The sequence below is a fragment of the Ptychodera flava genome, chromosome 17 (genome assembly GCF_041260155.1).
Source record: "Ptychodera flava strain L36383 chromosome 17, AS_Pfla_20210202, whole genome shotgun sequence".
In the NCBI taxonomy this organism is placed as follows: Eukaryota; Metazoa; Hemichordata; class Enteropneusta; family Ptychoderidae; genus Ptychodera; species Ptychodera flava.
The window spans coordinates 27,891,534-27,918,554 of record NC_091944.1 but is presented as its reverse complement, the minus strand read 5'-3'; the positions used below and the strand labels follow the sequence as shown (position 1 = coordinate 27,918,554).

Genomic DNA, 27,021 nt, shown 5'->3' with positions numbered 1-27,021 from the left:
TCAAAAACACTGCCTGGAAACAATGTGCACGTCACTCTGCTCACCAATGAATTCGCGTTCGAAACCGGTGAAAACTGTTGACACGATGACGGTCACACTTGCGCGTTGAGCCATCCTGTCCGTTGTCTCATATGCTCGATGGATCTGTTAACTGTATAGTTTCCACGGGCTGAACTTTTACACATAGTTCTCCGAGTCTGACGAAGAGGCTGACATCTGTTCAACTTTTTGTTCAATGCTCTCCGGGTACAGATATCTGGACTCAAATTTGTATTATATGTTTTTGTCGTTCGCTTCCAGGGGCTCATTTGGATGTTCATAGCTTTTTATGTAAAAAATTGTGAACATCGAAAATTTTAATTTTCCCTAGAGAGTTAGAGTTGGATCTCAATGTGAATTAAAGATATGGAATTTGATTTAATCGCATCTGTATTTCTGTTATACTTTAAGTGTGCAGCATTACCACCAGGTTTAGAAAATGTTGCATATGCATTTTGTTATGTAAAATTTATTTTTTATTGGGAATTATTAAAAAAGGAATTTTAAGGAAAAATACATTTAATGGTATTCAGAAAAAAGTTTATGCACATGTTTGCCATCTTGTAGAACCTAATAAACTCTCTTAGTTTCGGAAGGGATCTGGATCGAGCTAAAATAAAAATACATCACGAGGTTATCTCGTGATTTATGGGGGAATAAAATCCTTAAAAACGAAGATTTTTTACTCATCTAATCAAATAGCCAAGGCAGCGTAATAATGGGTCATTCTGACAAACAAGTCACTTAGCCAGGGCACTCAGCAAACCCTCATTCGCCCAGGTATGCACCTCTGGGATGGGTGCTGAGGAATCTAAAACTTGAACAGTACTTATCTGGTCTAACGAGTGTGTGGATATATATTGAATCATGTAGACTTTTTCGCAGTCTTAAATCGAAAATTAAACACTTTCCATAGAGTTACATAAAAATTAGGAGCTATTTTTTGATTTCAATTATCGACAAACTTTTAGGTAATCAGACTCTCTAATAAATGACAAAATTTGCATCATTAACCACTGACATTTCTATTTGCTGGTGAAATAGGCTAGGACTTGGCATCATTGTCGGGTCAAATCATAGGTGAAAGGTAGCCATTGACGTTACTAACACGAAATGGCTCTTATTGACAGTATTTCTCTTGTTGACGCGGGTGAGAAAAGTTTATACTATTACTATGTATACCGACATAAATTTTTAATATGAGTAATGAATATTTATAAGAGTAGCCATCTTTTATTTGTTAACCTTTATATAGAAACACTACCCATAAGGGCATTTGTTGGGGTCGAAGGGTGAGGTCATGTTGTTTTTGTGCGACTGGAGATGTTTTTCTCGAGCTTGGTTTCAGCAATTGCGATCGTACTGGGCAAACAATCTAGCCTAGAGTACCTCACGCTGTTCGCGTCTGATACTGGACAACGAACAAAGGCTTTTGGACAAAGCATAGACCCTCGAGGAAGGCTTGCGTTCGTACGTTCACTTCTGGTATTAACTGACGAAAGCGAAAGTCTGTCAGTATATGGATAACCTCCATAGTGAAACGTTACATAAGACAGTATGAACTTCGACGGGATTTTAGCTGCTGTTGGCGAATTTGGACGCTACCAGAAAATTCTGATTTTTCTGCTGTGGCTTTCGAGTATACCAACTACGTGGTGTAGTCTATCAAACACATTTTTCAGTGCGTCCACAGACCACTATTGTCGGGTGTCCGCCAACCAAATCTATCAACAAGACTCGCCATTGAAGAACTGTACAATTCCGTATGACGCAAACAACGGCTGGGACCAGTGCCATAGATACGACATCAATGTTTCTGATGGTATATCACCTAATGTCTGTTTTCCTCGAGATAACAAGACCAAGTGTGACGGCGGCTGGGTGTACGACAGATCCATTTATGAAAACACAGTGGTATTTGACGTAAGTGACAGTCAGCGCAGACATAGCCTTGGCCCTAAAGGCACAATGGGTGTATCTTTTAGCATTATTTTTGTGATTTTACTTCCAAACTTAAACAAGTTCGTGGGAATGTACTCATTGAGGGGTGTTTATACAAGTATAATAAACTGTCCACTGGGACTGCATGTGCAATTTTGAGCAGGATAAATAATAAACACACGTTAAACCATGGAGTTAGAAAACATGAGACCGATCTTTTTGTAAAGGCGCGTACATTGTCGTATGTCCTCCACCATACAGATTCCTTGAACTCAAGGACCTTTAGGTTTGTTTATTAATTAATTAATTAATTCATTTACTGGCTGGGAACAACGGGCTTTTGCCCAATTACAGTTCAAGCACAAGACATAAAGAAGTAACAAAAAGCACAACAAAGAAACAAGACAGTAACAACACAGCTAAAAAGGATAATCATTGGTAAAAACAAAACTAAAAGGAATTAACATTATCTCATGATTTAAAATAATATTCAAATTTTTTCATAGTTCTTTGTAAAACTGCTAAAGAATGAGCATTGACTCTTGATACATTAGGTTTAAAATGCTGTTTTGAGCGAAAACTGCGAGACGGCACATGCAAACAGATACGTTCTAGAATTTCGCAGCTATTATAAAAAGAGAACATACATTTGTAAAAGAAGGTCGCATCCAGAAAACTCCTTCGCTCTTGCAGAGGTGGAATATCGAAAAAGGTACGTGTGGGTTGTAGTAACCAGATGAGTAGGTTATGCCAGTTTTACCGCACAAGTATTTAAGAAATTTACATGAACTCTTTCAATACAGTGAAAGAGATACAGCTGGTGTGGAAACCATATTTTACTTGCATACTCAAGCTGGCTCCGGAAAAGTGTTATACAGTTTAGGGCAGCCATAAACAGATTGAGATAGAGCTTGCTACGTTTCTGCCTTTGCTTGTTCTTTTACATGCTCGTCAATTGATAGTCTCCTCAATAACTGTCATAGAATATCTCATTCAATCTCGCACCTTATAAGAGCCAGTGTGTAGGCCCGCCGGATGAGAGTTCCAAAGTGCAGTCTTTGTAAACGTGACTACATGGTTCTCGTGAGGTGACTATCAGCCAATGAGAACAGCACAAATCTTGCAAAAGTTAAAATGTCATCTGCACAATTTCATCGCATCGGACAGGCTTCGTCATTTTGTCATATTACAGATGTCCGTTATCCACCGTTGAAGGTCATTACCGTGACACCAAACATTGCAGTTCCACTGGGTATAAATATGCATCATTGGAAGGGTTTCTAGCAAAACATGTACACTTTCCATTTTTTTACCATTTTTCTAACCTCATATGTTTACATGCATCACACATCGAACCATAGATTTTTTGAGGGACGCTCACGATTCCAGTGAAAGTTTTTGATAAGTTCCAAAGTTCGACCGCTGCCCTGGATTTTGCAGGACAGTTATACTTTTCCCTTCAGGCCCGATCCACTTCTCCACAGTTAATGATTTTTCTTTTCAGAGAAGGGCGTGGCTCCCCTCAAAAGATCTAAGATTCATCTCCATTGCAACGATATTCACAAATTAACGCAGACTCGGCGAAAACACAATTCCTTATCCAGTCATTTAGCATGATATCAATAGCTCAGTCACTGTCCCTGACCTTCAGCTATGCTTTGCTTGCCGACGCGGGTGAATAACATATAGTGAAATCTTTGCATCTTTTAGTTCAATTTGGTGTGTGACCAAGACTGGATGAAGGAGTTGTTCAAATCCATCGTTGGTGTTGGTCAGCTGGTTGGTAGTGTGGTACTTGGACAACTAGCGGACATGTAAGTGGTAAATTTAGTCAGACGGGTGCAACAGACGCCGCCGTAAGGGCACATCAGGGTTCGTCGGTATGATCCGTCTAGAACAACCAGATAGTTGTTCACAATTATATTTTGGACGAATATGACAACAAATGACAAGTGGCTGCTAATAACGTTACTTGTTAGTTTAATGACACATAAAACATAATCAAATATGCAAAAGGATAAAAAATTGGATATGCTTTACATACAGTAACCTCAGATATGTTTTCTTGTAAGACTTTTGAACATTTCATTACCATCACCACCACCAGCATCATTGGCATCTTCTCAGTCGTTATCATCATCATCATCATCATCATCATCATCATCATCATCATCATCATCATTTACAACTATCTATTTCAACAGTTTTGGAAGAAAGCCTGTCATTATAGCTGGGTCGTTCGTGTTAGCCTTGACTGGTGTTGGTACGGCCTTCTCATCTTGGTTCCCAATGTTTGTGGTTGGACAGTTCCTTATTTCGGCACTCGGTATGGGAGTCAGTCTCACTCTATTTATTCTAGGTCAGTATTTCAGCGCCTTTTTTCGCTAGACATATCTTCTTCAATATTTTCTCCAAAGTACACGCTGCAGTAGACAGTCCATTGTCCGCTTGGTAAGGTCGCTGTATTATATTCTCCCTAGCTTAGTTGCTTTCAGGGAAAGTCACTGCCCTAGTAACGTTTAACAAATAACAAGTAAGGACAAGTCTACCTTCAGGCCACCTCATACCTGGAAATCACTTGAATCACGGACTTTCCTTGGAAGAAGCACACCAAATACAACTTTAAGAGGGGTTTAGAATAATGTGTTAGGGTTAGTTTAGGGTTTGCATACTTAAAATGCTTTATATCCTACCTACGAAAAAAGAAGGCCGTGGTGCGGATGCTGAACTCTTTAAAAACTAAGTCGCGAACAACAACAATTTAGCATCATTACTAGCCCACTCACTTCCCTTCTAGTAACAACATGCGCGAACATAGAGAAATTGACGATGCTGTAGATGTTCCGTGTCCCCTCCTGCTCCCCACACCTCCCACCCACCATACTGTAGGTTTAATAACTGTAACTCTCCGACTTGTCAAGGACAAGAGAGGTATCTTTGCACGTCATTTACCTCACTATATGTGGCAAAACTTCACACCAAGTTGACGACACTATAAATGCGATCGTCGTATTTGACAGGAGCAGAGTATGTAGGTTCCACATACCGTACGTCTTCGTTGGTGTTTGTGAAGAAGGGATCAACAGTCGGCTATTTAGCGTTGAGCGGGATCGCTTACGGATTGCAGGGAAACTGGAGACATCTTCAGCTCGTCACTGGATCAGTTTATTTTCTATTTCTTGCGCACTGTTGGTAGGTGTTTTCTGGTTTTAACGTATGCCAGCGTATGACGACATGTGTTTAAACTCTATGTTTTGCGTGTAAAGGACATTTAAGTACATTTTGAAGCCATTGACAGAATTGGAATAATGCTCCTTTGAGCCTAACGCAATATTTTACTTCAGCATTACGAGGCCATTCACTACTCAACGCTTGTAGATCCCTGGTGTCATTGACCTATGAAAATTAAATGTCCTCCCCAGCTCTCTCTCTCTCTCTCTCTCTCTCTCTCTCTCTCTCTCTCTCTCTCTCTCTCTCTCTCTCTCTCTCTCTCTCTCTCTCTCTCTCTCTCTCTCTCTCTCATTCATATTTCAAATTTGATGAAATATGCGGCATTGTCATTAGTTTTACTTCATGGTTGAGACCAAAAAATTAAATCATGCAATTTTAAAAATAATGACATCGATTCTATCTTGGCTTGGGGTTTGTAGGGTTGATTAGAAAATAACAATTGCGAACAGTCTCGTTTGTTATCAGATCTAATGTGTTCTATATTCTTGTAGTATATAATATTAGACGAAAGAAAATCCTGACATTTTACGAAAAATTGGCCTGTTGGGTAGCTTGATGTAGATATAGATCATAACCATTTTGAGAATGTCATTTCTCGGTTGGTGATTAGGCTCGTTCTTGGTCTTGTCGTTGATGGCGCTGATCTCATTTTCAAGTTCGCTATCCACAAGAAAAAAATATAGAGTTTATCGATTCTTTAAAAGACTAAATAAAAAAATAAATACATTAATAATTACATAATAAACAAATACATAAATAAATAAAAGATGTCACAGTGTAAAGTTGTAAGTTTTCATTTTTGTCTTATTTCTAGGTTGCTACCAGAGTCAGCAAGATGCTTATACAAAAGGAAAAATATAAAAAAGCTGAATCAGTAATTAAGAAGATGGCCAAAGCAAACGTCGCTCACATTCCTGAGAAGCTTTTTTCCGATGTTAGCGGTAGTGTGCAGGAACCCTCATCGGACAACACTGTAACCGTAAAAATTGTAAAGGTTTGTACTTAAAAATGATGAAAGCAACTACACTTCATATTTACCTAATTTTTATGACGCTGTGATCCACGCATGCTTAAATGATCATATAACAATGCATATTGGAAGATGATTTTATTATACTATTTGTGAATATATATATATATATATATATATATATATATATATATATATATATATATATATATATATATATATATATATATATACCCAGATATTTTCCTATTGGTTGAAGGATCTAAACACTCGTCGATTTTGTTTTCTAGGTAAAAGATCGACAGAATACGATGCTTGATTTATTCAAAACACCGAAACTCCGAAGTCGGACTCTTAATCTGTGTTTCAATTGGTGAGTAATTAACCAAATTCATGCTAACGATTTAATTCCACAGGTAGTCCGTTTTTACGTCATGGTTGTGTACTGATAGGGTCGCTTGTTAAGATGCCACGGAGAGAGCAATAGCAGCCGATGAAAGTAATTGTCAACGCAAATTTAATGAAAGAATTTGAGACGATAGAATCATAGACAGTATAAGGTAAGCCCCTGCTGGTGTTTATTTTATTTTAGGAACCACCATAGGTATTTTGGGAAAGGATGTCTCTGTATAGGCACCAAGTGCAAAGTTCTGTGCATCAGCTGGAAGTAATCAAAATATCATTTTCCTCTTCAGGTTCACAAACAGTTTCGTGTACTATGGAATAACATTTAACACGGACACCCTCCACGCTAACCCTTATATTTCGTCTGCTATCGTTGCTGCAGCGGACATTCCCGCTGCGCTGCCATCCTGGTGGGCAGTTCAAAAGTACGGAAGGCGGTGGCCACTGTGCCTCTCCATGGCTCTATGTGGTCTCTTTCTTTCTGGAAGTGCTTTTGTCAGTAAGTGTCAAGCTTAATCAATGTTCAAGTCCGAACTCCCCTATACTCCAACCCCTCTCACCAAAGGTTTCTTAAAGTAGACTGCGCCTTAAAAGTGAAGGACTCAAACTTGTACCGAAACTTACCTCAACGGAATTTTCATCGATTCTTTTACTGAATGAAGAAAAAATGGTCAGGAGTCACTTCGCAAACTTTGGTACCAGAGAAGCAAATTACCTGATATTTACCGATATTTTACATTCGAATTGGCCGCCAGCCATGTGTTAACTCTATGGGGAAAATACAATTTTGGATTTTCAAAAAAATAAATGATGAACATCTTTCTTATACCAAGAGCTTAAAGATGAGCTCCAACTAGTGGCAAATCAGATAAGTTTTGACAAAAAAATGACAGGTCGAATATCTCTCCCCGAGGCGCATTCTGTCTCGACATCAATTTAGTCAAACATACGCTCTTTACATATTGCATTACATACTTTAAAATCGGCTCGAACATTATATATTGTCTGACAGGGTCACATGATAGCTTCAAACGAATTCAACGGCAACTCACTGCTGCATAGATTTTTTAAGTGTAAGTAGATAAAAAGTGTTTCCTATTAATTGAGTGGACATAAACGCTTAACAAGTGCAGGTATCTCCCTTTGAAAAAATTCGTTTCTTCTCTCTTACACAGATAACCCTACTGCATTGATAGTGCTGGTGGCGGCTGCAAAGTTTTTCAATTCTGTGTCCTTTTCCACTATCTACATTTTCACGGCTGAACTCTTTCCGACAACTGTAAGGTATCGTCTTTTCCTCTTGACATCTTCCTTTCCAGATCTGGTTGTTGACTCAGAAAATTGAAAGTTTCATCGGTCAAGAACGCAGGTGATGAGCGATAAAGCGCTCGTCTAGACCGACACCATTTCAGTTTTTCCTCAACTATGAAGTAACCTATCGTTAAAACCGTTCAGTTATATACAGCGACCGTGGTGAAGGACCGGCCCTTGTCAGGTATCCATCACTGTATCAGGGAGATACACCCATTCGGGAGACACTAGAGGGCTGCCATTCGTGTTATGAAGATTTAACTTAGATTAAATAGCTGTAGGAAACATACACTTTCCACCATCGTCTACTTGTGCTCCCTATATCATTACTGTACTAAACAAATAAGATAGAGCTTATCTATCAAGTTTTGTTGATACAAGTTTATGTAAATGTGGGCCTATACTATATATTTCAATGCATCTTTGAACATTTTGATAGTTAAGTCGTGTAGTGACAACTGTTGTCTAAATTGGGACACGGCTATGTCCGTACGTCATAATGTATTGGAACTACCGTGACGTACTGGTTAGGCTTTGCCCAATCTCTTTGATTTATAGGCTATACTTTATCGTCCGCCTGTCGTTTACCATATTTCGGCAAGCTTCAAAAGGTGTAAAAAAAGTATCAAGCGCTATTTCCTGATAACGACAAGGCAAAATTATCTATAATTTATTCGGAATTTTGTGTGGCATTATGTTACGAGATCAGACCAAAAGCAGCGGGCTGATGTTCAGCATCGCGGAAGCTGATATCCAATCAGGTGGCTGAATCGTACCGTTATCATTAAATAATACAAAAAGACATCCCTTCGTTGCTGTGAATAGTGGTAAGGGACCAATCAAATATAACATTCCGAGCACGCTGCACATCAGCAGGAAGCAGCAGGAATGAAAACCGATGAATAACAGACAAAATTTGTCCAAAGTCTGTCTGAAACGGTGTCCTTCCATCGAAGAGTCAATCAGCACTATATAAGACTGTCGTATGTTTCTAGACCTAAGTTAACACAATGGTTAAAACTCTTTAAAGGTTTTCTCAATTCTCGTCTTTGATTGTTTCAAACAGAAATTCTGGCATAGGCATAACGTCGACTTTGGGACGTTTTGGAACTATTATGTCACCCTACGCCATGCTGCTGGTAAATATCTGGCATCCTTTGCCCTTTTTTGTCATGGGACTAACATCGTGTGTTGCTGGAGCTCTAGGACTTCTATTGCCAGAAACACTCAACCGTGATCTTCCGGATACCCTTGCAGAAGGAGAGACGTTTGAAACGTAAGTTGGCTAAAAACGAAAGAAAAACAACAACAACAACAACAAAAACATAGTTTTGTTGTCGCCATTTGACTTCTCTTATTTATCACTCGACTACATAGTTTATTAGTTTAGCTTTTCCACTTTTCAAACTTTCATGGTTTCTCATTAACGATTTGAAGATGTAATTTGGAACAACTCTGTAATAAGCAAATATTGTAGAATGGGGGAATGGGAGACTTGACCTGAGGACTTGAAAATATCAAGGGTATGTTGGGGCACTTGAAAGGTTTTGGGAACTTGAAACAAAACTGTCTCTGATTGATATGAAATATGTATTTGGTTGTCAATTTAAGCTATAACATTTGGCTACTTTGTTTCGTGTTTTCACTGCACTTTCTTGTTCTACTCCGTGAAAAGTATGAAAAGCCCAGCACTTCCATATGTTGACAGTCAGCAGTGTTATGTTTAAAATTGAAATGAAATCAGGACTAGAATTCATTCGTTATCACTAACAATGATTATGGTCTTTACACATAATACAGCAAGCTTTGTCAGGGGAATTATGCAATAGTTTACATGAAGACTACCATGAAAAGTGAGATAATAATTTTGGGTTAAATTTCAATATAATATTTGTTGTCCGCATCTTAGCTTTTGGACCCTATTTGAATCAAGAACATTCGTATCAATTGTCAAACACTTGTAAAAGCACAGATTATTTAAATTAGTATTGTAGATTGCAATGTAAAGTGAATCAACATTTGCAGTGAAATTCGAAAGTCAAATGTCTTGTACATATATGCACTTGTAACCACATTATTCTAATCAAGTACATATATGTCAATTATCAAAGGTCAATAATAGCACAGATGTTGCTAGTTTTATATCGGAAAGAATATTCACAGTTTTGCTGAAGACTACCGTGTATAGTGAATCAACATTCTCTGTGAAATTCCAAAATTAAATTTTTTGTGCAAATGTGCACTGATAACCACCCTATGCTAATCAAGTACAGTTATATCAATTATCAAACGTCTATAAGTGCACAGATATTGCTAGTTTTATATTGAAAAAAAAATGTTCATATTTTCTCATAGACTACCAAGTATGCTGAATCAATATTATTGATGAAATCCAAAATCAGTTTTTGTACACACATGTACCTTTTTACCTGCCACCTGAAGCAAAGTACGTTTGCATGAACAAACACATACATGTGAAGGATATATATATCTAAGGATATAGCTTTTTATGGCATAAATATTATTATATCATACCCGTATATTGATGGCGCAAATACAGCGATCTGATTGGCCGAGACGCCAAAAGAAACGTGGTATATTGGCGATATACCACGGCTGGCATACGCACGAGCTCTCAGCTTGAGCAAAAATCCGTTTTTGAAAATCCACGCCAGAATTTCAATACACTGTTATGATATAATAGCAATAAATCAGACCCAGCGACGGTATACCACTCGATTTTGACCAGTTCACTTTATATATGCACCCGCTATCGCTCGTGCATACATGTCGTTAACTGGTCAAAATATCGTGGTATACCATCGTTGAGTGTGATTGATTTCTTAAATATATTTCCCAATAGAATCCCATGAATTATTATTTGATGTTTTTGGACGAAGCACTATATCGGCCACATTTTGCCTTCCTTTGGGGGGAATTCAAAATTATAGCAAGTCAGAAGGGGACTTGAACGCACGGTAACTTTGTTGAGGGATTTGAAAAAATCTGCGAACTGCATCGTGCTGCACCGACTGTACTATAGGTACTGTACTGCACTACACTGCATTGAACTGCACTACAAAGCAATGCAGTGCAAGATGATATTGCTTTCTTTAACCTGAACAATAAATACTGAAGCCCTAGACCAAGTTCGATACCCTAAAATTGTGTTGTGCTCTTGCGCAAGGCACTTTACACCTCATTGCGCCACTGCTTGGGTAGTAGGTTACGGGTACCTTGTCCTGTAATTGAGCATTCGCCTGTTCGATTATAGATTAAAAAAATAAAAAATATAATTCACCGTATATTTCAACCTTGATAAAAGAAGAAGGTTGAAGTTTGTTGTCTGGCGCCATCACCAACTTCTCCTGTAAGAAGTCGTCACGAGCATATTAAAATTGTTCTCGGGGCCAATTCAATGAAATGCGGCGCTTTGCTCGACCTGCATTTAGTTTGACGCTACGTAGACCAGCTAGTATCACAAGTTCATGTCGAATGCAAACGGTAGTCTTTATGTATGATGAGTTTGCCAAAAAATAAACATTACAAAACCATCACTTACAAAACGACATGCCCCTGACATTGTCATTTGGTTATCGCTAAAAAGTGCGCTTTCATAATAAGTGAATTGATGTAGTTGTGATTTCATTTACATACTGGCAAATGTGATTGCACTTCTGATGTGGTTCTCAAAATATTCTGAAATAACCTTCAAAGTTCTAGTGTTAGAAGAGTGTGTATTTTAGTTCTTCTTCAGGAGACCATGCTTCCTCTCCCGAATAGTTTGCCTTGCATTTTTTGTTTACAGTCTATGTTTTTGACCGCTAAGTGTCACACTATCAACCGTTTGTTTTTGTTTTTGTTTTGGCTGTGGCAGGAGGAACGCCAGGGAACAGCAAGTTCACGTCCGGGTGGACAACGACTCGCCGCAAAATGACGACAACGATCACTTAGACAACTCATCGCCGCATGCCGTCTTAATCTCAAATGATGACACGCAATGACAAAATTAGGAACGATAGTTTAGCACACGAGGTTTTGCAACGTTATATGATGTCAAAGAAAGCAATGATTATCGGATTCTACAGCTGTCTAAATATACATACGTTTTGTTCAAAAACACTGCCTGGAAACAATTTGCACGTCACTCTCCTCACCAATGACTCCGTGTTCGAAAACACGATGACGATCAGACTTGCAAGTTGAGCCACCCTGTTCGATGTCTCATATGCTCGATTGATTTGTTAACTGTATCTTGTCCTAGGGCTGAACATTTTACACATAGAGTTCTCCGAGTCTGACCACGAGGCTGACATCTGTTCAACTTTTTGTTCAATGCCCCCCGGGACAGATATTTGGACTCAAATTTGTATTATATGTTTTTGTCGTTCGCTAAGCCTTGCAGGGGCTCATTTGGATGTTCATGGCTTTTTATGTAAAAATTTTTGAACATCGAAAATTTTAATTTTCCCTAGAGAGTTAGAGCTTTTAAATTGGCTAACACGGGGATGACGGCCATTTTGAATTTCAAATATCGGGAAATATTTGGTAATTCTTACTCCATTACCAACGTTTGTACAGTGACACTTGACTTTTATTTTTATTTGGAAAGGGAATGGCTTAAAGTTATCTCACCTAAAGTTTGAGCAAAGAAATATGAATGGTTGGAGAAGTCCCTGATCAAGTTGCTAAGAGGTCTGTATAATGATATGTCTTCACCACCAACACCATCCAAAGCTCACAAATATATCAGGTTGGTCAGAATCTACGGGCAGCGCGTCAGTACTTCCTAACAATCGCATTGTATGTAACGGAGAACGAGCAAAGAATAAACATGGTTTGCATATTCACTTATACAAAGTGACCAAAGCACTAAGTCTGCAGGAATGCTATACGATTTTTTAAATTTGTTCGTCGTTGGCCATACAGCTACTCACATGTATGGTCAAATAAAGCACAATGAACTTAGACGGGATCAAAGCCACTTTTCAGGAGTTGTCAACGAAGCTGTTCGAGCAAAAACGTGTTCGCGCCAAGTTTTTTTCAGCGGGCGGGCAAATTTAAAGAAACTAATCTGCGGGCGCCGGGCGGGGAGAAAAAATCAATTGTTTACAGTGGGCGCGGAAGACATTTCAGCTTTCGGCGCCCCGGGGAGCAATTTTCCGGCAGTAGATACCATAAAATAGGTAGAGGGGCGAGAATGCCATTTTTGGTAGAACTTTAGAGAAAATTAAGCGCTTAACTTAGAGGGTCGAATTGTCCAAAGGTTGAAATAACAAGTATAACGGCCCTGTAGCTTTACTCTGAACACAGGTGGAAAAGATTGCATCAATGCACAGAACAAAGGCACACTGGGTGACAGATAAATATAGTTGCACAAATGAAATGTATGTGTGAGAATATGTATATCTAGTGGACAATGGAGAATTTTTTTTGGAGAGGGTTGTGGGGATTTTGAACTGTTGTGGGAAGTGGGGAGCGGGCAGAATATAGATACTTGAGGGCACACTAGTACAGAAATTTGCGAGAAATTTGCGAGCAATGGACACTTTCTCGCTGTATTGCAAGAAGTAAGCGAGAATACATACTTTCTCGCGATCAAGCTGCGAGAACTGTGCTTTCTCCTAAGCATCTGCGAGAAATTGAATTCTCGCTATCAATCAACGAGATCTATGTTTTCTCGCTCTGCATCTGCGTGAAATTGTGAAATTTTTGTGAAATGCTTACACAGAAGAATACAATTTCTCGCAGATGCAGAGCGAGAAAACAAATTTATCGCTGATTGATTGCGAGAATTCAGTTTCTCGCAGATGCTGAGCAAGAAAACACAGTTCTCGCCAGCTGATTGCGAGAAAATTAAATTCTCGTTAAGTTATTGCGAGAAAGTATGTATTCTCGCTTACTTCTCGCAAAAAGCGAGAAAGTGTCCATTTCTCGCAAATTTCTCGCAAATTTCTGTTCTAGTGGCAGTTGGTATCATAATTCAGCGTGACGGCATATTTTCTGGGTATGTCGAACACTATTTAGGTGAACATGAGGTATATTATCTTTAATGCCTATATTTTATCAGCATTTTTTAAAGCCATGCAACTCTTCCACAACATAAAGAGCAGGTAGGCAGTGATGCAAAGACGATTTTGTGGAATTCTAATTTTAAAGTTTTTGTGAGATTAAGACGTAAGGTAGAACATATTGTAATTGACAAAAAGAAGGTAGAACTACAGATACTAAAAACTTCAGATGTATACAAATTTTACGTCAATTTTTCGCATACAGCCAGTATAATGAATTGGCGAGAAGATTCACAGTCGATGGCTAATTGGCAAGATATTTGGATATCTGCTAACAAACTTGCATTTGAAAATAAAGTGCGCACGTTTCAATGATAATTTTTGCACAAGAAATGCATAAATAATGTAAAATTGCACCCTTGGAATTGTGGAAAAAATTCTGTTTGTGTGTTTTGTAATTTGCATGATACAACTAAACATCGTTATTTTGAATGTGTTATTGCTAGGGAAGTGTGGAAAAAGAATGAAAGTGAAGTGTTTCAGAACATATATAATACATTTATCTTTATAAAAATCTATATAATATATTTATCATTTATCCGGATACATTTATCTTGGCAAAATATAGTATGTGGAGTAGATGTTTATAGAAACTTAAATAGCAAACTCAACTTAATTGTGTTAGTAGCAAAATGGACAGTTCACAAATTTCAGAAACAAAAAGTCACATCTGAAACAATTATTGCAATGTGAATTGCAACTACGGAATTTGATTTAATCTCATCTTTTTTTCTCTTATACTTACATGTAGCATTACCACCAGGTTTGAAAATTTTGTATATGCATTTTGTGATGTAAAATTTATTTTTTATTTGGAATAAATACAGAAGGAATTTTAAAGAAAAATAATCTTTAATGGTATTCAGAATAAAAAGTTTATGCACATGTTTGCCATCTTTTAGAACCGAATAAACTGTTAGTTTCGAGGTAATCTCGTGATTTATAGGGGAATAAAATTGTAAAAAAATAAAGATTTTTGACTCATTTAATCATATAGCCAGACAGCCTAATAATGGATCATTCTGATAGATAATACTTCGCTGGTCAACCGTGCGTGTGGGTACATATTGAATCATGTAGACGATGAATTTTTGCAGTCTTAAATCGAAAATTAAACACTCCCCATAGAGTTATATAAAAATTAGGAGCTGTCTTTTTTTTAATTTCAATTATCGACAAATTATAGAAACTGTTAATTAGTCTTTATAATAAAATGTCAAATTTTCACCTTTAACCAATGATATTCCTATTTGTTTGTGACATAGTCGAGGACTTGGCACTGTTGGTCGGGTCAAATCATTGGTGACACTATACAGAAAGGTAGCCATTGACGGTACTAACACGAAGTGACTCTTATTGACGGTATTTCTTTTGGTGACACGATCGCGAGTGAGAAAAGGTTATATTACTCAGATGTATTCTGACATAAATATTTATTGTGAGTAATGAATATTTATAAGAGTAGCCATCTTTTATTTGTTAACCGTTATATCGAAACACTACCCATAAAAGGGCATTTGTTGGGGTCAAGGTCTGTGACCGAAGGGTGAGGTCATGTTGTTTTTGTGCGACTGGAGATGTTTTTCTCGAGCTCGCTGTCAGCGATTGCAATCGTATTTGGCAAACGATCTAGTCTAGAGTACCTCTCGCTGTTCGCGTCTGATACTGGACAACGAACAAAGGCTTCTGGACAAAGCATAGACCCTCTAGGAAGCTGACGTTCGTACGTTCACTTCTGGTATTAACTGACGAAAGCGGAAGTCTGTCAGTACATGGATAACCTCCATAGTGGAAACCAGGTGCTATTGTTTGTAAATGTTGACCTCGACCATTGACGTAAAAATAGACATCCATGCCGGGACAGACTTCAGTAGTTTATAGTTACATGAGACGGTATGAACTTCGACAGGATTTTAGCAGCCGTTGGCGAATTTGGACGTTACCAGAAAATTCTAATTTTTCTGCTGTGGCTTTCGAGTATACCACCTCCTTGGTGTAGTCTGTCAAACACATTTTTCAGTGCGTCCACAGACCACTATTGTCGGGTGTTCGCCAACCAAACCTATCAACAAGACTCGCCATTGAAGAACTGTACAATTCCGTATCACGCGAGCAAAGGCTGGGACCAGTGCCATAGATACGATATCAATGTTTCTGATGGCATATCGCCTAATGTCTGTTTTCCTCGAGGTAACAAGATCAAATGTGACGGCGGCTGGGTATACGACAGATCCTTGTATGAAGACACCGTAGTATTCAACGTAAGTGATCGTCAGTACAGACTTAGCCTTGACCTTAGCGCCTACGTGTTTGTCAGGAGTGATTTTATGGCTCCGCCGTCCCTACATAGTCGGCGTACCTACAGCCAACGGTCTCATTCACTTGTGGTTTTCACGGCGGAGGATCCCTCAGGCTGTCACTCGGACCGTTTGGCACACCCAGACACAAGCATACGAGCCGAACACACGCAATGCCCGTTAGACCATGCAGGCATAAAAAAGATGAGACCGCTCTTGATGTAAAGGCGCGTACATTCCTGTATGTCCGCCACCATACAGATTCCTTGAATACAAGAACCTGTATGACAGCCAAATCTGATTGAGAAAGAGCTTGCGACTTTTCTGCCTTTGCTTGTTCTTGTCGTGATCGTTTTTATAATCGATAGTCGCATCAATAACTGTCATAGAATATCCCATTCAAATCTTGTAAGAGCCAGTGTGTAGACCCGCCGGATGAGAGTTCCCAAGTGCAGTCTTTGTAAACGTGACTACATGGTTGTCGTGAGGTGACTATTAGCCAACGAAAACGGCAAAAAACTGGCTAAGATTAAAACGTCATCTGCACAATTTCACATCATCGGACAGGCCACGTCATTTTGTCATAGTACAGATGTCCGTTATGCACCGTTGAAGGTCATTACCGTGGCACCAAACATTGCAATTACACTGGGTATAAATATGCATCATTTGAACAAGTATCCGGTAAAACATGTACATTTTCCATTTTCCAACCATTTTGCTAACATCGAGTGTTTACATGTATCACACAACGAACCATGAGATCTTTGGAGGAGTGCTCATGATGCCAGTGAAATTTTTTACAAGTTCAAAAGTTCGACATTGCCCGGATTTAGCAGGATAGATATACCTTTCCCTCCAGGTCCGGATCCATGCTTTTTTCGTTCGCTCTCCATAGTTAATGATTTTTTTCAGAGAGGAGCATGGCTCCCCTCCAAAGATCTTAAATTCGTCTCCATGGCAAAGATATTCACAAATTTACGCAGACTCGGCGAAAACGCAATTCCCCATCCGGCCATTCAGCACGATATCAATAGCTTAGTCGCTTTCTCCGACCTTGTGATCAACTAGACTTTGCTTGCCGAGGCAGGTGAATAGTATATGATGAAATCTTTGCATCTTTCAGTTCAATTTGGTGTGTGACCAAGACTGGATGAAGGAGTTGTCCAAATCTATAGTTGGTGTTGGTCAGCTGGCTGGTAGCGTGGTTCTTGGACAACTAGCGGACATGTAAGTAGTACAGTGAGTCAGACGAGTGGAACAGACTCCGCCGTAAGGTTTCGTCGCCATGACCCCTCTGTAGAATCGCCAGGACTGTTGTTCACAATCATTCTTTGGACGAATGTGAGAAAAAATGACAAATGACTGCTAATAACGTTGCCCGCTAGTTAAATTACACCAAAACATAATGAAATATGCAAAAGGATAAAAACTGGATATGCTGGACATACAGTCACCTCTGTATGTTTTCTTGTAAGACTTTTGAGCATTTCATTACCGACACTAACAGCAGCATCATTAGCATCTTAGTTATCGTCATCATCATCATCAACATCATCATCATTATCATTAATATCATCTTCGTCATAATCATTTACCATCTTCAAAACTGTCTATTTCAACAGTTTTGGAAGAAAGCCTGTCATTATAGCTGGGTCGTTCGTGTTAGCCTTGACTGGTGTTGGTACGGCCTTCTCACCTTGGTTCCCCATGTTTGTGGTTGGACAGTTCCTTATATCAGCACTTGGCATGGGAATCAATCTTACTGTATTTATTCTAGGTAAGTATTTCAACGCCTTTTCTTCGCTAGACATATCTTCTTCAACATTTCTCCAAAGTACACTCTGCAGTAGACAGCCCATTGTCCAGTCTGCATGGGTTGGTAAGGTCCTCGTATTATGGTCTCCCTAGTCCGTTTCTTTTTCGGCAAAAATCACAGTCCAAGTAAGATTTAACAAATGACAAGTAAGAGCAAGACTACCCTTAGGCCACTTCATGCCTGGAAACCACTTTAATCGTGGACTTTTCTTGGTAGAAGCAATGAAATACAACTTTTGAAGGGGTTTAAAATGACGGTTTAGGATTAGTTTTAGGGTAGGCATACTTATAAATGCTTTATATCCTACCTAAGAAAAAAGAAGGCTGTGGAGGGACCCAGTGGAAGTCTTTCCCAGGTAAGTCGCGAACAACAATATTTGCATTATCACTCGCCCATTCACTTCACTCCTGACTACAACACGCGCGAGCATAGAGATATTGACGATGCTGTAGATGTTCTGTGTCCCCTCATACTCCCTGCACCTCTCACCCACCATACTATAGGGTAATAGCTGTAACTCTCCGACTTGTCAAGCACAAGAAAGATACCTTAGTCATTTATCTCACAATATGAGGGAAAACTTCACACCATTTTGACGACACTATAAATACTACACGATCGTCTTATTCGACAGGAACAGAGTATGTAGGTCCCACATACCGTACGTCTTCGTTGATGTTTTTGCTGACGGGATTATCAGTCGGGTATTTAGCGTTGAGCGGGATTGCTTACGGATTGCAGGGAAACTGGAGGCATCTTCAGCTCGTCACCGGATCAGTTTATTTTCTATTCCTTGCACACTGTTGGTAGGTGTTCTTTGCTGTTAATGTATGACGGTGTATGGCGACCTGTGTGTATTCTGTTTTTTGCGCATAACGGAATTGAAGAACATTTTGAATCCATTGACAGAATTGGAATAATATGCCCCTTTGAACCTGACGTATAATTCTTTTTACTTTAGCATTCTGAGGCGTTCACTACTCAACACTTGTAGATTCCTGGTGTCCATGGACTACTGAAAATAAAAACGTTATCTCTCTCTCTCTCTCTCTCTCTCTCTCTCTCTCTCTCTCTCTCTCTCTCTCTCTCTCTCTCTCTCTCTCTCTCTCTCTCTCTCGTGAGCATTCATATTTCAAATTTCATGAAATATCTGTCATTCTTTTTCACTTGATGATTACGACAGAAAAATTAAATATGAAAATAATGACGTCTTATTTTCAAGTTGAATTTCCATAAGAAATAAAGGAGGATTAATCAATTCGCGAAAAGACTAAATAAATACATAAATATTAAACAGATACAAAAATAAATACAAATTATGACAGTTTCATGTTGTAAACTGTTGATTCGTTTCATTTATGTCTTAATTCTAGGTTACTACCGGAGTCAGCAAGATGGCTTATACAAAAGAAAAAATATCAGAAAGCTGGATCAATTATTAAGAAGATGGCCACAACAAACTGCGCCCGCATTCCTGAGAACCTATTTCCCGTATTGAGCGGTAGTGTGCAGGAACCTTCTTCGGACAACACTGTAAACGTAGAAATTGCAAAGGTTTGTACTTAAAAAGAATAAGGCTTCTACACTTCATTTTCACCTCATTTTGTATGGCGCTGGGATCAACGCTTGCTTCAATGATCATATGACAATGCGTATGGGAAGATTATTTCATTGTTTTCAAAAACAAATAAAACAACAATAACACAGAATATATTTTTTAACCTTCCGCATGCTCGAATTGTATTTTAGGTCCCGTTTGATTCTCTTCATATATATATATATATATATATATATATATATATATATATATATATATATATATATATATATATATATATATATATATATATATATATATATATATATATTTTAAAAACTATCTACTGTTGATTGACCAATCAGAGTGCTCAATTCAGGGTGTTTTATCTACTCTTAAAGCCTTGGTCACAAAATTCCAGAAACGAATGACAGCGCCGTAGTAAAGTACTGTCCAATCAAAAGTGAACATGTCATATTCTGTAGACATCTGGTACGTTTTAATATTCAAATTTGGTAACACAGCGGAAACCAGCTGCAACACAAAATCTGCTGTGCTACAAACATAAACTAATGTGCCCTAGGGCATTATAGGATGTTCCATTACATTGGAAGGCTATTTCACAAAATCTGCTGTGGTACAAACATAAACTAATGTGCCCTAGGGCATTTATAGGATGTTCCATTACATTGGAAGGCTATTTCACAAATAATAATTTTATATTCATATCCTAAACATGTTACATTGACAAAGGGACGGTTGACGTAAACACGTTGAAACGAAAATATATCAGTTTCGGGGCGATAGCTTTTTAAGTCGGATAAAACCCTCGTACTCGGGCTCTTCTGGTGTATAAAGTCCAACCCTACGATAAAATGTCTCGGCCTGCGGCCTCTACATTTTATCGTTGGGTTGGACTTTACATACCAGAAGAGCCCTCGTACTCGGGCTTATCCTATACATATATATATATATATATATATATATATATATATATATATATATATATATATATATATATATATATATATATATATATATATATATATATATATATATAAAATTTTCTTCTGTCAGATGATTGCAGGGTGCATGAAACTTAAGTAACAGATATCATTACCTTGTACTTGAAGTAATTTTGTGTTATCAGATATATATGTATATATATATATATATATATATATATATATATATATATATATATATATATATATATATATATATATATATATATATATATATATATATATATATATATATATATATATATATATATATATATATATGCTCCATATGTTTCTGATTGGTTGAAGGATCCTAACACTAATCGATTCTGTTTTCTAGGTAACAGATCGACAGAATACGATGTTTGATTTATTCAAAACACCTAAACTCCGATGTCGAACTCTTAATCTGTGTTTCATTTGGTGAGTAATTAATCAAATTCATGCTAACGAAAAATTCAACAGGTGGCCCATTTTGCGTCATGGTTATGTTTTTAGAGGGTCCCTTGTTTTGAGAGCAATAGTAGCCGATGAAAGTAATTTTCAACGAAAATTTAATAAAAACGTTTGAGGCGATAGAATCATAGACGGTATAAGGGAAGACCCTGCTGGTGTTTATTTAATTTTAGAAACCACCAAAGGTATCTTTGGAAAGGATGTCTCTGTGTGGCACCACGTGCAAACTTCTATGCATCAGCTGGAATCAAAATATCATTTTCCTCTTCAGGTTCACAAACAGTTTCGTGTACTATGGAATAACATTTAACACGGACACCCTTCACGCTAACCCTTACATTTCGGCAGCTATCGTTGCTGGAGTGGAAATTCCCGCTGCGCTGCCAGCCTGGTGGGTAATTCACAAGTACGGAAGGCGGTGGCCACTGTGCCTCTCCATGGCTCTATGTGGTCTTTTCCTATCTGGAAGTGCTTTTATGAGTAAGTGTCAACCTAAGCCAACGTTGAAATCCGAACTCCTCATACTCCCATCCGTCTGACCCTACAAAATGGTACTTCACCAAAGGTTTCTTTCTTTAGCATATTAAGGTAGTATGCTCCCTTAAAGTGAAGGACTTAAACTTTAACCGAAACGTACCTCAATGAAATTTTCATCGACTATCTTACTATCATGAAAAAAAGTCAGGAGTCACTTTGCAAACTTTGGTATTAGAGAAACAAATTTCTTTACATTTACCGATATTTTACATTCGAAATGGCCGCCTGGCATGTACTAAGGGAGCGTTCAGTTATTATGGCCGGGGGTGGGCCGGCAAATTCTTCCTGCGCATCAGTCAAAATAAGTGAACCCCTTACTCATTGTACCAAAAAATTGATGACCCCCTTTCAAGATTACAAAAATTTCATGACCCCCCCCCCCACATTGCTTAAGTAAATTAGCTGCACACACAAACACCTCAGGGGTATGGAGCGATCGAATCCCCCAAAAAAGAGCTTAGATTTTTTCAAAAGACCTTCCTTACAAACTCAAAATGTGTTAATGCTCAGATTTCCCATTCTGACTTGCTATAATTTTGAAATTACCCCTCAAAGGGGTTGGACAGAAATTACTGGTGGATCGCAATATTTTTGCGCAAGCGTGTGTGTACATATTTTGATATTTGGATTTAATTAAAAAATCAGCTGTTGATAATGTTGATTCACTATACATGGTATACATATATTTTCTCATACATGTATTAGGAATCTATGTAATACTTTCTCAATGCAAAACTATATCTATGCATCATAGATATTTGATAATTTACATAAATGTACTTAAATGAAATAGGGTTGTTACAACTGGCATGTGGACAAAAAGTTTGACCTTAGAATTTCACCAAAAATGTTCATCCACTATACATGGGAGTCAATGATAAAATTGTGCATAATTTTTTTTCCAATGAAAAACTTGGTATACTTGTGCATATTCAGACGTTCAATAATTAACATAATTGTACATGATTAGAAATGATGGTTGAAGGTGCATATTATGTGTACAAGAAATCTGATTATGGAATTTCACTGAAAATGTTCATCCACTATACATGGGAGTCTATGAGGAAAGTATGAATAATTTTTTTCCAATACAAAAATAGGTAAACCCATGTATTTATGTACTCTCGATTATTGATATCAATGTACTTGATTAGATTAGGGTGGGAACAAATGGATGTGTTCGCCAGAAATTGGATTTTGGAATTATACCAAAATGTAGATTCACTGTACATGGGAGTCTATGAGGAAAATATGAATAATTTTTTTCCAATAAAAAACTATCAAAATCTGTGTATTTATAGACATTTGATAATTCATTTTAAAGTACTTAGTTAGCCTAGGATGGTTAAAGGTTGATATGTGTGCAAAAAATTAGATTTTGGAATTTCACCGAAATGCTGATTCACTATACACTGGAGTCTATGAGAAAACTAAGAATAATTTTTTTACAATGCTAAACTAAATTAATTTGTGCGTTTTTAGGTGTTTGATAATTGCTACAAATGTACTTGATTCAAATAGGGTATTTAAAAGTTCAGATGTGGACAACAATTATGATATTGGAATTTCACCTAAAAGTATTATTTTACTTATCATGGTACTAGTAGTCTACTAGTACTAGTACAGGTAACTGTTAAATAATTCCCTGACAAAACTTGCTATATCTCCAATATGTAAGTAATAGGAATTGTTCATTGCCCTCAGTGCAGTGAGCTTGATTGACAATAAGACAAGCCTCAGAGTTGTCAAGTCAAGATGTTCATGTGACAGATAATTATACTTTTGTTCAGATTTACAGGTGAATAACTTCAGAGAATGAAATCATGCAATGAAACATTTTTATCTCCCAGAATATTTCTGAACACTGAAACTGCTTTTTGACGGGACGGATACTTATGAAAATTAAGTGACCCCCCTCTGAGCTGTTTGAAAAATACATGACCCCCCCCCCTTTGCAGTTTTCAAATTTGAGGTGACCCCTCCCCCTGGATTCTGCCTGCCCACCCCAGGCCATAATAACTGAACGCTCCCTAACTCTACAGGGAAAATACAATATTGAATATCGAAAAGATAGATGGTGAACATTTTTCTTATATCAAGAACTTAAAGATGAACTCCCACTAGTGGCAAATCAGAAAAGTCTTGGAAAAAATTGACAGCTCGAATATTTGTCCCCGAGGCGCATTCTACCTCATGATCAATTTAGTCGAACATACGCTCTTTACCATATTGCATAACACACTTTAGTGCAATTGGTCCGACTTACTCTAAATCGGCTCGAACATTCTATATTGTCTGACAGGGTCACATGATAGCTGCAAACCAATTCAACGGCAACTCACTGCGTACATTTGTTAGTTTCTTGCGTGTTGACAAGCACAGATGACTGATTGGACATAAACGCTCAGAAAGTGCAGGTATCTCCCTTTGAAAAAAAATGTCATTTCTTTTCTCTTACACAGATAACCCCACTGCATTGATAGCACTGGTAGTGGCTGCAAAGTTTTCCAATTCTGTGTCCTTTTCCACCATCTACATTTTCACGGCTGAACTCTTTCCGACAACTGTCAGGTATCGTCTGTTACTCTTGACATCTTTCTTGCCAGTCAGTCTGATCTGGTTTTTGACTCAGAAATTTGAGTTTCATAGGTCAAGAGCGCAGGTGATGAGCGATAAAGCGTTCGTATAGACTGACAGTATTTGAGTTTGTTCTACACTATAGTAGCCTATTATTGCAACTGTACAGTTTTATACATCGACCATGGTGTTAACGGGCCATGTTAAGGTATTTATCACTGTGTCGGGGAGATCCTCTCATTGAGAAGGCACTAGAGAGTTGCCATTCGTGTAATGAAGGTTTAACTTTAATTAAATAGCTATAGGTAACATAGACTGCCACCTCCTCCTTTCTTATATCATTACTGTACGAAAGTAATCAAGAAAGAGCTTATCTATCAATTGTTATTGATACAAGTTTATGTAAATGTGGGCTTTTACTATATGTTGTAATGCATCCATGAACACATTTGATACACATGTTCGTACGTCATAATGTATTGGCACTACTGTAACGTAATGGTTAGGCTTGCCCAATCTCTTCCATTAATAGACTATACTTTCTTGTTCACATTGAATATTGGTCATGCAGGTCCCACAGCTGGTCAGTAACCTGTCGTTTACAATATTTTGGCAAGCTTTAAAGGTGTTTACAAAGTATTAAGCGCTATTTCCTGACAAAATCACTGGCAAAACTACCTATAATTAATTATTTATTCGGAATATTTTGTGTGGCAATCGGAAATAACGTATATGTGATTGATCAAAGTGACATTTTGTCACCAATGTTTTGATGAAACCATAAATAATATGTCACGGGATCAGACCAAAAGCAGCAGAAATGAAAACCGATGAATAACAGACAAAATTTGTCCAAAGTCTGTCGGAAACGGTGTCCTTCCATCGAAGAGTCATGCAATCAGCATTGTATAAGACTGTCGCGTGTTTCTAGATCTAAGTTAACACAATGGTAAACGTCTTAAATGTTTTCTCAATTCTCGTCTTTGATTGTTTCAAACAGAAATTCTGGCATAGGCATAACTTCGACTTTGGCACGTTTTGGAACTATAGTGTCACCCTACGCCATGCTGCTGGTAAATATCTGGCATCCTTTGCCGTTTTTTGTCATGGGACTAACATCGTGTGTTGCTGGAGCTCTAGGACTTCTATTGCCAGAAACTCTCAATCGTGATCTTCCGGACACACTCGCAGAAGGAGAGACGTTTGAAACGTAAGTTTGCTAAAAACAAAATAAATAAAACAACAAAAACAAAGATTTGTTGTTAGCATTTGTCTTCTCTTTTTAATCACTTGACGAAAAATTTAGTTTAGCTTTGCAACTTTTAAAACTGTCATGGTTTCTTATGAACAATTTGAAGATATAATTTGGAACAACTCTGGTGTAAGCAAGTGCTGTAGAATAGGGGAACATATAGGGACGTTAAAATATCAAGGATATGTTAGAAATTCTGAAAAGGATTTGGGCAAATTCAATGGGCAAATATAATTGTACATCTGATGTGGTTCTCAACATATTCTGACATAACCTTCAAAGTTCTATTGTTAGAAGAGTGTATTTTACGTTCTTCCTCGAGAGACCATACTTTCTCTTCCGAATAGTTTGCCGTGCAAATTTTGTTTACAATATATGTTTAGATCGCTAAGTGTCACACTTTTCAACCGTTTGTTTTGTTTTTGGTTTTTTTTGGCTACGGTAGGAGGAACGCCAGGGAACAGCAAGTTCATGTCCAGGGGGACGACGACTCGCTGCCAAATGACGACAACGATCACTTAGACAACTCATCGCCGCATGCCGCCTTAATCTCAAATGATGACACGCAATGACAAAATTCGGAACGATAGTTTAGCACACAAGGTTTTGCTCCGTTACATGATGCCAAAGACAGCAATGGTTATCGGATTCTATGGCTGTTTAAATATACATACGTTTTATTCAAAAGCACTGGCTGGAAACAATATACACGTCACTCTGCTCACCAATGAATTCGTATTCGAAAACACGATGACGATCACACTTTCAAGTTGAGCCACCCTGTTCGTTGTCTCATATGCTCGATTGATCTGTTAACTGTATCTTGTCCACGGGCTGAACATTCATTTTACACATAGAGTTCTCCGAGTCTGACAACGAGGCTGACATCTGTTCAACTTTTTGTTCAATGCTCCTCGAGGACAGATATTTGGACATAATTTAAGTTATACGTTTTTGGTCTTTCGCTTGTAGGGGCTAATGTGGATGTTCATGGAGTAAATAAAATTTTCTATGGCCTTTTTGTAAAACTTTGTGAGCATCGAAAATTTTAATTTTCCCTTTTGAGTTAACACGGGGATGACGGCCATTTTGAATTTCAAATATATCGGGAAATATTGGGTAAATCTTACTCCAGTACCAACGTTTGTACAGTGACACATGAATTTTATTCTTGATTTGGAAAGGGAATGGCTTAAAGTTATCTCACCTAAAGTTTGAGCAAAGAAATATGAATGGTTGGAGAAGTCCCTGATCAAGTTGCTAAGAGGTCTGTATAACGATATGCCTTCACCACCAACACCATCCAAAGCTCACAATATATCAGGTTGGTCAGATCTACTGGTGGCACGTCAGTACTTCCTACAATCGCGAGCAAAGGATAAACATGGTTTGCACGTTCGCTAATTATACAAACTGACCAAAGCACTAAGTCTGTAGGAATACTATACGATTTTGTAAATTGGTTCGTAGCTGATCCTACAGTTACTCACATGTATGGTCAAATAAAGCACAGTGAACTTCGACGGAATTTAAGCTACTCTTCAGGTGCTGTAAACGAAGCTGTTCATGCAAAA

At 38.0% G+C, this 27,021-nt stretch overlaps 2 protein-coding genes across 4 annotated transcripts; both read left to right on the top strand.

The window, feature by feature from the left end:
- The first annotated feature begins 1,332 nt into the window (after positions 1 to 1,332).
- Positions 1,333 to 11,910, top strand: LOC139115960 (organic cation transporter protein-like). 2 transcript variants are annotated; one of them, XM_070678431.1, is made up of 10 exons: positions 1,333 to 1,962; positions 3,691 to 3,794; positions 4,185 to 4,339; positions 5,001 to 5,172; positions 6,026 to 6,205; positions 6,472 to 6,554; positions 6,877 to 7,085; positions 7,762 to 7,870; positions 8,964 to 9,173; positions 11,775 to 11,910. In XM_070678431.1, the coding sequence occupies exons 5-10, from the start codon at positions 6,047 to 6,049 to the stop codon at positions 11,899 to 11,901; spliced, it is 897 nt and encodes a 298-aa protein (XP_070534532.1). In that variant the 5' UTR covers positions 1,333 to 1,962; positions 3,691 to 3,794; positions 4,185 to 4,339; positions 5,001 to 5,172; positions 6,026 to 6,046; the 3' UTR covers positions 11,902 to 11,910. The 2 variants fall into 2 exon arrangements, with proteins under 2 accessions (XP_070534532.1, XP_070534531.1); XM_070678430.1 differs by having other exon boundaries at positions 1,335 to 1,962; positions 2,535 to 3,794.
- A 562-nt stretch (positions 11,911 to 12,472) lies between these two features.
- LOC139115959 (organic cation transporter protein-like) lies at positions 12,473 to 26,763 on the top strand. Of its 2 annotated transcripts, none has more exons than XM_070678429.1 (10): positions 12,473 to 12,592; positions 17,392 to 17,495; positions 17,891 to 18,045; positions 18,719 to 18,890; positions 19,458 to 19,638; positions 20,966 to 21,048; positions 21,353 to 21,561; positions 24,081 to 24,189; positions 25,196 to 25,405; positions 25,893 to 26,762. In XM_070678429.1, the coding sequence occupies exons 2-10, from the start codon at positions 17,419 to 17,421 to the stop codon at positions 26,017 to 26,019; spliced, it is 1,323 nt and encodes a 440-aa protein (XP_070534530.1). In that variant the 5' UTR covers positions 12,473 to 12,592; positions 17,392 to 17,418; the 3' UTR covers positions 26,020 to 26,762. The 2 variants fall into 2 exon arrangements, with proteins under 2 accessions (XP_070534530.1, XP_070534529.1); XM_070678428.1 differs by lacking the exon at positions 12,473 to 12,592 and adding an exon at positions 13,795 to 16,229 and having other exon boundaries at positions 25,893 to 26,763.
- Positions 26,764 to 27,021: the final 258 nt, after the last annotated feature.